The sequence below is a fragment of the Poromitra crassiceps genome (genome assembly GCF_964638095.1).
Source record: "Poromitra crassiceps genome assembly, chromosome: 25".
NCBI classification, from domain to species: Eukaryota; Metazoa; Chordata; class Actinopteri; order Beryciformes; family Melamphaidae; genus Poromitra; species Poromitra crassiceps.
This window is the reverse complement of record NC_139649.1, coordinates 2,985,316-2,999,312: the sequence shown is the minus strand read 5'-3', so window position 1 is coordinate 2,999,312 and position 13,997 is coordinate 2,985,316. Positions and strand designations below refer to the sequence as shown.

The following is a 13,997-nucleotide window of genomic DNA, read 5'->3' as shown; positions in this document are numbered from 1 at the left end:
TGAAAAGCACAATAACAACACAAAAAAGACTACTATTCAAAATCAAATAAAACATTTATTTCACAGCAGCAGATTAAGGCATTAATAGAGCTGAGCTTTGCATAATGTGTCTGGAGCACTCTGAACATATATGTCTATGAAAAGTCATTGCTGCAAAAATCAACAAAAAATCAACAAGATAATAGCCAGTCAGTGCCAGGTTCATTAAATTAAAGAAATAAAGTGATCAGATGCGTTGTCTCCGTCTTTCTGCCCTTGTGACAACCAAAGCACAGCAAATAGCGCTTCCCTGCCAATTCTGAAACAACAGAGCCATGTTTATAGGGGGTAGCCTACATTAACTTAAACTGATCAAATTTGATGACGACTGCAGAGACAGCAGCCGAAACATGTCAGGTACAAACATTGCCTAACTGGCCTTTATAGATGAACTATTCTAAAAAAGAAAAAAAAAGAAAATCTAATTTAAAGTGAGGGGGCAGAAAATTGAACTGAGGGTGCAAAGCCCCCTGGCGCCCCCTTGTGGTGCCGGGCCCGACTGTACTGTACTGTACTGTACTGTACTGTACTGTACTGTACCGTACATTCAACCTTGTCTAGCAGCAAATCTAGGTAAATGACAGACTTGGAAGCCGTGTCCTGTCTTGTTTGAAGTGAAATGCAAATGAACTGGAGTCATATGATCAAACTTGTTGTGTCCTCTTGAAGGCACAGTCTGTTGTTTTGGACCTTTAACATCTTTCACATGCTGAGTTCCAGATGCAGAGGTTCAGGCTGCAGGCAGCACTAATACATACAGGATGGCATTTGTTCCGTCTGCTATTTATTTTTCAAACAAACTAACCCGAGATGTCATCACGTCTTTCTTTCTGTTTTTCCCATGAGACAGTGTAGGAGACAGTGTAGGAGACAGTGTAGGACAGTGTAGGAGACAGTGTAGGAGACAGTGTAGGAGACAGTGTAGGAGACAGTGTAGGACAGTGTAGGAGACTGTATGAGACAGTGTAGGAGGTCTTGTGCTGTGGTGTGTATGATGTATTGTTGTATGTATTGTTTGGACATTCTGCAAACTAATTGCCCTTCAGGGACATTCAAGTTTTTTTAAATCGTGTATCTCTGACCACGAAGGCCGACCACTGAGACACCCCAGCTGGTGCTGGTGCTGATGATGCTGCTGCCATGTTTGTTTCTGAAGTTACATGGATTCATATTCATGTTGTGGAAGATGATACTGATGATGCTCTCTCTCTCTCTCTCTCTCTCCCTCCCTCTCTCTCTCTCTCTCTCTCTCTCCCTCTCTCTCTCTCTCTCTCCCTCTCTCTCTCTCTCTCTCTCTCTCCCTCTCTCCCTCTCCCTCTCTCTCTGTCCGTCTCTGTCTCTCTCTCCCTCTCTCTCTGTCTGTCTCTGTCTCTCTCTCACTCTCTCTCCCTCTCTCTCTGTCTGTCTCTGTCTCTCTCTCTCTCTCCCTCTCCCTCTCTCTCTGTCCGTCTCTGTCTCTCTCTCTCTCTCTCTCCCTCTCTCTCTCTCTGTGTGTCTCTCTCTCTCTCTCATGCAGGCCAGAGTTGGAGGGTGTGACCCACAGATGCTGTTCCCACCAATAGGAAGGCTCGGTTGCACATGACAGGAAGTTCTCAGTGTTTTGTTTGCACACACAGGCACACACACACACACAGCCACCACTCGATGAGGCCGAGTGGTGGCTGATTGGACGGAGGAGAGATGCCGACAGAGGAGTGACACTGTGACCGACAGGTCTAGGACCCGCCCCTCTGTGACTGACAGGTCTAGGCTCCACCCCTCTGACAGCCATGATGTTGAGGAGGAAGATGTGGGTTGCCGTGTTGACCGCTGCCATCCTCTTCCTCATGCTGGCCAGTCAGACCATCCAGAGGAGGCACTTCCTGCCTCTGTCTTTAGCCCCGCCCATCAGCTGGGCCCCACCCACCAGAGGAGCAGGCAGCGGATGGAGTGGTGAGGGACTGTTATTATTGTTGTGTTGTAAAGTATTATTATTATTATTATTATTGGTAGAGTGCCTAAGTCACAGAGATGTGGACTGGAGTCGACTCGACTCCCTGTTTTGATGACTTGTGACTTGACTTGACGAAAAGTCAGGTCCGGCTCTGTCAGGTCACCTGCACTGGTGCCCTTTACACCCCCTGAAAGTTTCAGGCCGATCGCACTTGAAACGGCGTAGCTGTGGCCGGACACAGAATTGAAACATACAAACATATAAATATCGCCCACATACTCAATTTCAGTGTTTCCCCTACCATTCTACAGGCCTGGCGGGCCCGCCAGGCCAACGGCGCCCCCGCCAGGCCAGAAAAAGAATTGCAATTTATTTATTTTTTATCTCCCCAAAATTTCAATAAACCTTTATGGCATATTATTACAATACAGAAATACTGGTGTTGACAGTAATAGAAGATGCCAAATCATTCAAAACAATAAGCATTTTGCTTTTAGGAGCATTGTGCCAGCGTGCAGCGCTGTTCCAAAACGTGTCAACGTGTGTCGTTGCCTGGGAAACGCACATCCCATAATAGTATGATGATACTTGGGATGCCATTGCAAACATAGATGCAAACAGGTTAGCTAAAAGTTTAGCGTCACCAGCGATGGCCCCCACCGTTGCGGTCGAGGTACGTTTCGAAATCCCTCCAGGCCTGAAATTTTTTCTAGGGGAAACTGAATTTTATATATAGATAGATTAAACTTTGAACAAAATATGCCCCAGCACACAAATTAAAAGAATTGCAGTTTACAGTTTCTTCATTTTTGTATTTAAAAAATGCAAATGACATAGTTTTTATTAAAATAGATTTATTGACACCAGTATTTTGTCATTCTTTTTGATACATTTGATGTGGTTTTCTCATCTTTGATGATTAGTTCTAGTATTAGTAATAGTAGTGATAATAGTAGTAGTGTTTCATGATTATAACCATTATTTAAATGCTAATAGCATTAGCACAGACCGTCTCACACTCGTTTGGTTGCAGGGATCGAACTCCCTGAGCTGACCCCTGACCCCCCCAGGACCCCCCCGCCCCCCAGCGTCGCTCAGCCACAGGCTGGGGAGATGGATCATGCCGTGCCCCAGGGTGGGGGGGCGGAGCCTGCCGTGCCCCAGGCTGGGGGGGCGGAGCCTGCTGTGCTCCAGGCCGGAGGGGTGACCCAGGCTGAAGCGAGGTAAAGACATACCCACCACACATCTTTGCGTTTCGACAGCCAAAGACAGCTGGTGCCTGTTCTTAGTTGTAGCCTTGCGGTTCTCTAGGCGCGGTTCTCTAGGCAGTGTGTTTGTGCTGACTTGTGTGTTTCGGTGGTTCTCTCCTACGTAGGAATGAAACCCGGTTTAATGATAAACCATGATCAAATCGTTTATCAAATTATGGAATCTGTCTGTCTGTCTGTCTGTCTGTCTGTCTGTCTCTCTCTCTCTCCTAGACGGTGTGGTTGTGACTTGTGTGTTTCGGACCTGGGCGGATCAGACTGGTTCCGACAGCGTTACGATCCTCAACAACAACCCGTCCTGCACAACACCCAAACCAAGATGGACGCCGACGCGCTTGCATGGTGGCTGGTAAGGACAGGAAGTACCACTGCTGTTAGTCAGACTGTATCACTGCTGGTTTTGATACTATCACAGTTCTTTTAAGAGGTCTTCTGCCATGGGGGAGGAGCCTGAAGAGTTTATGACTCTCACTCGCATTTCTTTCACACTTCATGCACGGATGGTCAGGTGTCTGCCTGCAACCAACCAGCAACCAGCCAGCAGTGCAGCCAGCAGTGCAGCCAGCAAAAAGAACAAGAAAATTATAGCGTTTCTTCATACTAGTGCAGTGCCCGTTCCCCCCATTCACCACCCCGTGGGCACTCCCCCCCACACTGCACTCCGTCAGATCCCCCTAAGCGCACTCTCCAAGTCTGAAGTGGATCTGACAAACGGTTCTCGAGATCCACGAAGGGCAGACATACATACAGTTCTGAAATTATTGTATAGATATGATGACTCATGACATCACAATTGCTCGAGTGACCTCACTGATGACATCATAACTGCTCGAGTGACATGACTGCCGTCACTTTTGTAACACAAATTGTGACTGATAGACAGACACCGCCCACCCACCCATTTAGTCAATTTTAACTAAGAGAAGATTCTACATATTAACATTTAAAATATGTTGCACTGATCACATGACCCTATTGCTACTTCCCCCCTCCAGGGCCTCCAGCGGTCCAATGAGGGCCAGACTCTGGAGGAAGTGATGTGGAAGCTGTTCCAGGTCATCGCCCCTCCCCCCACAGACTTCAGGCCCCGCCTCTCTAATTGCCGTAGTTGCGCTGTCGTCGGCAACTCGGGCAACCTGCGACGCTCCAGACATGGCAACCTGATTGACTCCCACAGCTCCGTGATCCGGTACACACACACACACACACACACACACACACACACACACACACACACACACGTGCACGCACACATACACACACACACACACACACACACACACACACGTGCACGCACACACACACACACACACACACACACACACACACACACACGCGCACACACACACACACACACACACACACACACACACGCGCGCGCGCGCGTGCACGCACACACACACACACACAGTTGGGTTGACTGTGGCTGTGGTTAACACTGATCCCCCCCCCTCCCCCCCCCCCCCCCCTCCTCAGGATGAACAAGGCGGTGACTCGGGGTTTTGAACAGGATGTGGGGAACCGGACCACGCATCACTTCCTGTACCCGGAGAGTGCAGTGGATGTGGGGCGGGGCCTCAGCCTGGTGCTCCTCCCCTTCAAACTCAGAGACCTGGAGTGGCTGACCAGCGCCCTGTCCACTGGACACGTCAAGATGTAACGTATAGCCTAGCCTAGCTAACAGCTAATATAGCTTAGCTAACATAGCTAATATAGCCTAGCTAACATAGCTAACATAGCCTTGCTAACAAAGAAATACATATCCAGGGGGCGTCTGGGTAGTGTCGAGGTAAAAAACACTCCTACGATCGCAGAGACCCAGGTTCAATTCCCGGCAGCGGCACCTCAGGCTTGGTCAGACGTTCCTAAAGACACAATTGCCTGTGTCTGGAAAGCCAGTGGGGTAGCGATATTTTTTTTCCCATGATGGCGAAGGCATGACCCGCCCCTCTCTGCCTCTGATTGGCTGACTGTACTCGGCTGCTCCCACCTTCTTTCCAGGCGAGCCAGAAGTATCTCAAACGTGAGCAGCAGGTGCAAAACAATCATTAAATCAACAAGCATGAGATACTTCATTATATGGAACGTTACAATTGCAAACCCTATATCTGAGTTATTTCGGCCTACTTAGCCTATTTGCACAGACGTGTAATTTTTTCTTGTCATTCCAAATTGAATCACATTGTTGCTCTGATTAAGTAGAAGTACAGTTATTTGTGTAAAAAAATACTGGTAAAGCAGAAGTACTGATTCAACTTAATTACTCAAGTAAAAGGAAAAAAGTACAGGCTCTGAAATGTACTCAAGTATAAAAGTAAAAGGTTTTCTGTGCAAGGCGAATAGAAACTCACATCATATTAATATCATTCAAATACTATTCAACTTAGAATGTCCCTTCAAAACATATTTTAAGATGCATAAAGACTATACTTTAATCTTCTAGACTTAATCACTATGACCCACTAGCTCAGAGAGTTGCAGTGCTGTCTAGCAGTTTGGAGCTTGTGGGTTTGAGCCTCAGTGAATTATGAGGTTGTGGGTTCGATCCTCAGTCAGTTTTGAATGTCGACAGCCAGAGGGAAGAGTCATTTAAAGCCCTGAGAAAACCTCATTCAATCAGTCTGACTTGGTGGCACAGAGAGTAGGCTTGCTGCCAGGCAATATTGAGATCTCAGCCACTTTTGCGGTCGTGGGTTCGAGCCTCAGTCAGTTTTGAATGGTGACAGGCAGAGGGAAGAGACAAGAGCGCCTGGAGAAGAGCTGTGAGTGTGAAGGGCAGCTGGTGGTGTGAAGGAATAATACACACAGTGACACCGGGGCCAGAGGTTGTGGGTTCTAATCCCGTTCAGCTGGCACTGCCTGGATCTAAGGGGGGGGATGTTCTCCCCCCCTGACCTCTGCAGAGACATGAGCTGAGGGTTATGAGACAGAAAACCACAGAGAGCTGAAATTTTACTGACATCGGAAGTACGTTGTATGTTCTGTGCTGTTGTGCTGGCTGCCGCTAGGCGTAAAAATAACTTTTTGAAAAACTGCTCTAGACTCAGTGTCCATGTCTGGATCTGTAGGAGGCGCTGTGTCACTCTGTGTATCTGCCTGTAGGAGGCGCTACGCTGGTGATGTTAAAGACAGGGCAGTGCTGTAATATGTCTCCTCCATCGGGAATCGAACCAACAGTCTACCTGTCAGACAGAGACAGTGACACAGCAGCTCAGCCGACTGAGCTATGAGCTGTTGGGAGTTAAGCTTCTGATTTCTACACACTGTATTCACACTGACAATAACACAGAGCATAAAGAGTGAGACAGGTGAGATTTGTACCAGTGAGTTGAGCTAGAGTCAGGGACTGACTAGTCTCCTTCATCAGCTTATTTCTATCAGTATTCAAACTACTGGTGATGATAAAGAAGGATCACTGCTGCAGCTTATAATGTGAGTACTTTTTAAGAAGTTGCCTGAGGCTGGGATTGAACCAACAACCTTTGCATATGACACAACATTCACATGTTTATCTGAGTGAGCTATAACCCACTTTCTCTTAAACTCTTATATTTAGTCAACCTCATCCTGATTTTATTTAGTCAAGTTTTCGTTAACTAAGTGTCTAAGTATTTTCATCTCATCTTAGTCAAAGAAAACCGTAACTATTCATTAGAATTTCCAAACTTATTGTAAAGATATATTAATCTGTTATTCTGGAATTGTTTTAAGGTTTGAATGTGCAATACAGACACAGATGTTTAACTTCTTCTCTTCTGATTGGATCTCTTCCCAATTCGTCCCTCCCTAACATTTTTAGTCTAGTTTTCACCAGTGAAAATAGGTAGTCGACCAACATTTTTCCTCATAGTTCTCGTCTACGAAATCAACACTGCTATGGATACATGTCTCCACCTAGTGGTGCACTCCTCTTCCAAACTTACACACACTTTTCCACAACTACACCATGTAACTGAAACGATGTTTACTTACTGTCAATCTCATCAAAGTTTCTGAAGACCATCTTCACGTGATCCCACTCCATAAAGCTGCATTTCCCAATGAAGGACTGGGCAAACACCACATACTGATACATATTTCAATTCAAATACATGTCACTCTTGTGTTAGAATGAGTAAATGGGCATTGACACTGTTTTTATATAACCCTTGATCAATTCTCATTAATCTTTTATCTTTTCTTTTTTATTTGTCTGTAGGCTACATACGTGCACTGCCAAGAGTAGTGGCAGCATTATAAACCAGAGAGCAGACTATATCAAAAACATAAACACACAGTGGCGTCTTTCATGCATGCTAGCAAGCCAAACTGCTGTCTGTCTGACCACAGACTGTAGAAAGAGACGCAGGATAGCCAAGCGAATGTGATTGGATGAACGTTTTGACGCTAGGCCAATCACAGGCAGAGAGGGTGCCTCCAGCCTTCGCCATCATCCGACAAAAAATATCGCGGTGGGGTATGAGTCCTGCACTAGCGCCTCCTCTGGTCCATCTGGGCACCTGTTCGGGAGGCAGGGGGAACTCGAGGGAATAGCATGATCCTCCCACGCGCTACATCCTGCTGGTGAAACGCCTCGCCGTCAGGTGAAAAGAAGCAGCTGGCAACTGCACATGTATCAGAGGAAGCATGTGTTAGTCTACAACTCGCACCAGATCGGCAGAGGGGGTGGAACAACGTCAGGCCAGCCAAAACAAAATGGAAATCAAGAGGAGGAGAAGCAGGGTCGGAATAGAACGTGTTGGACCACCACCAAGATTGATATCTCCATGGCGAACAGAGCCGCCCCGTAAAAACCCACCTCACTTGCAGGGTTGCACTATTGGCTAAACGGCCCGGCTTGGCAACTTTTAGACTGAAGAAAATGCCACTAGTTTGTGGATATTCGTGGGATTTTCGGCCAGTCTAAAAGGTGCTTAACTGACACGCATAGTATATTTTAACATACAGTACATCAAGTAATTATGTTCTGTGTGTGTGTGTGTGTGTGTGTGTGTGTGTGTGTGTGTGGGCTCTCAGGACCTACATGAGGGTTAAAGACAGAGTGGAGGCTGATAAAGACAAGGTAGGCTTAGCTTTTCCTGTACAATATTTACAAATAATAACAAATAATTACAAATGTTACTCATAGGAAATGTTACTAACTCATTTATCAGGCCGCGTAGCAACTTCGCCACTAGATGCCACTATAAACCACACACTGATGCTTTAAAGTTGTGACCATTTCATACTTTTCTGCCATGTTGACATAGCCACAGTCAACTCAACTGTGTGTGTGTGTGTGTGTGTGTGTGTGTGTGTGTGTGTGTGTGTGTGTGTGTGTGTTCGGGGTGTGTGTGTGTGTGTGTGTGTGTGTTCGGGGTGTGTGTGTGTGTGTGTAGGTCCTGGTGGTGAACCCGGTCTTCTTTAAGTACGTTCACGAGCGTTGGACCGAGCGTCACGGCCGCTACCCATCCACAGGCATGCTCGCCATCGTGTTCGCCCTGCACATCTGTGACCAGGTGTTTGTGGTTTATGTGTGTGTGTGTGTGTGTGTTGGGGGGGATGAAGCCAATGTGGAAGTGGCTTAAACCTGCATTCTTTCTAATGGCCAGCAGGGGGCGACTCCACTGAGTTTCCCGCAGCTCCGCCGGTCCGTCATCTGCGAGCTGCACGATCACTGGACAGGAGACCTGTCAATCACGCCCCAAAACATAGTGTGCTTTATCATCTATTTGACTCTAAAGGGGACCATAATTTACTAAATAAACATCATGCTGTGTTGAAGAAGACTTGAAATGAGCGATTGAGATCATAAACTCATTAGGAAAGTGTTTACTGATGTCATAAATCAAGAGAGAAGTAGGCTCATTTCCCATTGACTTCGATTGGACTTCCACTTCCAACACTCCCTGCTGTGCTCCCAATTGGTAATTTCTCGAGTTACTCTCTCGATTTCAATCAAATGGCTGCAGCAGGCTCAGATTTGAAGCCAGAGAGTCTGGTGTCATATGAAACTAGAAGACTTAAGCTAGTCATTGGTACCAACCATGACATGCTAGCTTCAGTAGCTTGTCGGGAAGGGGGCTAAATAACCCTCCAAATTTAGGCTACATTTTATGTGTTATTTTCGCCTATTCTATGTGAATAGTTCTGCATACTGGGGTACCTAAACCGTCTTGGAATTGCATACATTTGGATTGGGCATGACTGGAAAGCTGGGATTCCTGTGAATTCAATGATTCCGTTTGTATCATGTGTGATGTTCCCATTTCATTGTAGTGAGACCATTTCCTGGAACTTGGCTTCAGTGTATAAAATGACCTATTGTGACCTCTAGGATCACAGCCTGAAACTTTACAACCACAGACTAGAGACTTAGGGCATTCAGGGGATATATGGCTTTCCTATGGTTATTCTATAAATATTATAAATAAATCATAGTATTACTATATAAATTATAGAATTAATGGGGACATATAAACGATGAAAAATCATGGTCGTCTTTTGTTCTACCTCGCATAGGGGTATCTAAAAAACTAAAGCCATTTTCAAGTTTCAAAAAATGTTCTCACTAGAATTAAATCAAAATTCGGTCCCTCCAGGATTGGACAGATTTTTTTATTTTTTATTTTTGTGTGATTGTTGCCATCAAAATGCCTGATTGCCAGTGGCTGTGCTCAAAAATTGCAATGCAATTTGCGACGTTTTATGTGATGTTTTGCAGTAAAATTGCGGGAACTTGCAAAATTGCTGTTTTTGTGGAGAAATCATGGGAAGTTTGAAAAAAAAACCACAAGCCCCCACAAATATTGTGGAGATTGTTTGAATTTGCATTAATTATTGCCATCGTAAAATCACCATTTCCTGGAGGGACTGTGATGTAATGGGTCATGTGATGCTGTGTGTCTGTGTTTAGGTGTCTGTGTTCGGCTACGGCGCTGACCAGCAGGGGAACTGGCATCACTACTGGGAGGAGAACCGCTACGCCGGGGCCTTCCGGAAGACCGGTGTCCACAGCGCCGACTTCGAGACCGGGGTCATCCACCGCCTGGCCCAGGAGGGCAAGATCAGCCTGCACCTCTGACACTAGCCCCCACCAACAGCTGTGACACAAACCCCCACCAACAGCTCTGACACTAGCCCCCAGCAACAGCTCTGACACTAGCCCCCAGCAACAGCTCTGACACTAGCCCACACCAACAGCTCTGACACTAACCCCACCAACAACTCTGACACAAGCCCTCACCAACAGCTCTGACACAAGCCCCCACCAACAGCTCTGACACAAGCCCCCACCAACAGCTCTGACACTAGCCCCCACCAACAGGTTGAATCCTCCAATTCAACAGGTTGAATTGCCAGGTAAATGAATCCTCTGCATTTGACGCATCCTCTACTGGGAACCTTCCCAGAACTACCTGTGGGAGCAGTGGGCAGCCGCAGTGCAGCGCCCAGGGACAAACTCCAGTTCTTTGTGCCATTGCCTTGGTCAGGGGCAATGACAGGAGTATTAACCCTAACATACATGTCTTTGATGGTGGGAGGAAACCGGAGCACCCGGAGAAAACCCACACGAACACGGGGAGAACATGCAAACTCCACACAGAAAGGACCTGGGACGGACCGGGGTTCGAACCCAGGACCTTCTTGGTGTGAGGCAACGGTGCTAACCACTGAGCCACCGTGCCATCATCAACAACAGCTCTGACACAAGCCCCACCCCCACAGTCATTGCCATCCATTACATGGGGAAAGCAGCAGCTGTAACACTCAGGGAATTGTATTTGTGTGTCTCACTCAGGCAAAAACGACTCTTTTGATGATCAAGTTTTATATTATCAGCCTTTTTTCTTCCTTTTTGAGAAGCCACCCAAGAGGCGTTTTCTGGAGCTCCCTCTCTCTCTATGGTTCTGGCCACTATAGCTCTGGGCCTGGTCACATGACCTGGGCTTGCTCATGAACACAAGCAGACATGTCACATGACCTTGGGCTGCACATCACGGAAGTAAAACCAGGAAGTAAAACCCCTTAAAAATGCTTCCTGCACTGGTGAGCAGCTTACGTTCAAATGAATGGGCGGGTGTGTCCTATACCCTATCCAGGTTCTTTAATACATAAATGCTTTTGACCAAGGCAGTTCGAGGGCCTTTTCGGAGCCCGTGACTAATCTAAACCAGTTCCTTGCCTTTCGACATCCAAAGAACCGGCTCTCTCTCGCCCAGGAAAACCGGTTCCAGAGTGGCACCAACTCTTTACTGGACTAGAAGAAAGAACAGCTTACATTGGGGGGGCTGGGGCCGGGGCTTAGGTCAGGGGCTGGGATTATCATGACCAACCAAGACCAAGAAGGGCGCTGTTGAAAACCAGAGCTTGGATGCGTTGGAACCAGTTGTGTGTGGATGCCAATGAAGGCTCGCCAAGTCAGAAGCAACGCTTGTAAAGAGACGTAGTCTGCCATTTTGTTTGTAGTGCTTGAAGTTGGTGCTCATGTTGGTGGGAAAGCAGAGACTGTAGGCAGCTCTAACCTTCTGAGAAGGTTCACAGTTGAACCAACTCTGAACCGGCACCAGGACTATAAGTTCCAGTTAGTGGAAAGGGGGTATCACAGGACTACTGACCTACAGATGCCCCTGTTGGTTACTGCACCTTCATGGATTATGTGGGTTATATTCAAGATGACATTTTAAATTGGACTTAATGAAGGAGTCCGAGATGCAGCTACACCTCTGACTCCACGACAGACCTGCGGGTTTAAAGACTGAAAGATGGACAGCACCACTTCCTGCCTTCTCTGACAGGCGCCGCCTGTTTGTTTTCTTTTTTACCTGTGGGGGCGGAGCCTGGGAGGGTGGGAGGAGTTAGTCAGTGACTAACCGCCTGTTTGTTTGTTTTACCTGTGGGGGCGGAGCCTGCCACCTGCACCTGGTCGGAGTGACTTTGTTTCCATAGACTCCAGCTAGTTGGAGGACTTACGTGAACATGCACAAGGCCATTCTCAGAAGATTTTTTTCTCTCAGAATATTACCTCCCTCCCCCGGCTCCATATTTTTATTCTTTTATTATTATTTTACCTACAATAGTCCTAATAGAGTGTCAAAGTCACACCCTCTTCCAGGTTGGGCCTACGCACAAAGGGACTTTCGTAAAATCCTTATAAAATTGTTTTACTTGGTCAAACCAATCAGATAACATTTCACTCTGGGAAAGACAAATATTTTTCTTTGGGTCAGAGTGAAATGTTCTAACCTGTTCTAGCAAGCTGGATTTTCACGAGATCTTGATCAGATCACACGATGAATGTCATCAGGCCAGCGTTAAGCTGAAACCCCCGAAACTGGTCCGGTCGAACCAATCAGCGGCAGCTACGGGCGGGCTTTGCTTTAGGTGTGTGACGTCATCGACAAGCGCCTGCCTGTTCATTCCATTCAGCTAATGCTAATGCTGATAGTTTTAGCTCTACAAACGTTAATATGGCACTTTATGAACTTTTAAAATTTAAAGTAGACAATGTAACAATGTAGATTCCCGTTATGAGGTCAGTTTATCAAAAATAACACTAATTCGAATTCTTGATTTTAGAGGACCAGCCGGGACCGGGAGTTAGCTGACCACTCACCAAGTATTTATTTTTTTACGTGACATTGGGTCTGCTCAGGCCGTTCCCAGATGGATGTGTTTTGTGAAAGTGTCAGGTTGCAAATGTTCTATGGTCACTCTCCTGATTCTGAATATAGCTGAATTGCTTGGTTTGACCAAGTAAAAAGGATTTTTTGAAATGTCTATCGGACAAAAAAGGCAGAAAATCCCTTGGTGCGTCGGCCCAACCCGGAAGAGGGTGTGACTTTGGCACTCTATCCGCCGTCGTAGGACTATAGTGGCCTTTTCTCCCTTTAAACAGAGATTCCTGCCGCCTGCGACTGCCAGGATCAATCACACTAGCTTTGCTCTGAGGGGTAAACCACACACTAATTACTTTATATGTTTACATTGTATTTTTAATTAAAGATCACACAAAGAGCCTTTTTAATCAAAGCACTTTTCCCTGCAGAAGAAATGTCCTGAGGCGGACATCTTGTCCCTTCTCATTCTCAAAGGAAACCACGAAGTCACACAGATTTTGATATTTTATCCCATTTATAATCCATCCATTTATTCTAATGTATCACCAGCCGCCCCGAGCTGAAACCACCATGTTTCCGTGTGGACAACCACAGACCTTGTTGTGAGCAGTTTCATGTTAGGAACTATTTTCTGTTTTCGACCGAACTACTAGCTGCTAGCTAGTTCCGACATGCAACAGCAGCTAGCTTGCAGCTAGCGGGTGTAGTTCAGACAAAAGACAGTTCCTACATGAAACTGCTCACAACAAGGTCTGTGGATTATCTTGAGTCACGGGGTGAAGATTTCTGAAAGAGACATTCCTGTTGAGTTTTTCAAATGTTTTTTTATTATTTGTATTATTGTTTTGTTTTTGTGTGTGTGCTTTGAGCACCACAAACCAAGTGCCATCCAGTTGCATTGTATTGGAGAGAAGGAAGAAATCTCTAGGCCCGATCTCTCCAAAACCTAACGAACACAAACTGATCTAGATTGATAAATTGCACTACAGGTGATGTTTTGGATTTTGGCACAAGCTGTCTCTTTAATTAGATCCTAAGCCGTCCCTGTCTGTCTTCTATCATACTGAACAGCTCATTCAGCTCATTCTCTCCTTTGCCAGACAAGAGAGATGCTAGCAGCAGCAATGTCACAATCACATACATCAATTTTTTAGTTAT

General features: G+C 46.2%; 1 protein-coding gene across 1 annotated transcript; it reads left to right on the top strand.

Annotated features, from left to right (window-relative positions):
* Positions 1–1,808: 1,808 nt before the first annotated feature.
* st3gal8 (ST3 beta-galactoside alpha-2,3-sialyltransferase 8) lies at positions 1,809–11,404 on the top strand (the record flags this gene model as incomplete). Its single annotated transcript, XM_083660990.1, has 8 exons — positions 1,809–1,971; positions 3,006–3,195; positions 3,454–3,589; positions 4,236–4,429; positions 4,717–4,896; positions 8,257–8,302; positions 8,619–8,738; positions 10,136–11,404. The coding sequence occupies 8 exons, from the start codon at positions 1,809–1,811 to the stop codon at positions 10,301–10,303; spliced, it is 1,197 nt and encodes a 398-aa protein (XP_083517116.1). The 3' UTR covers positions 10,304–11,404.
* Between the last annotated feature and the right edge of the window lie 2,593 nt (positions 11,405–13,997).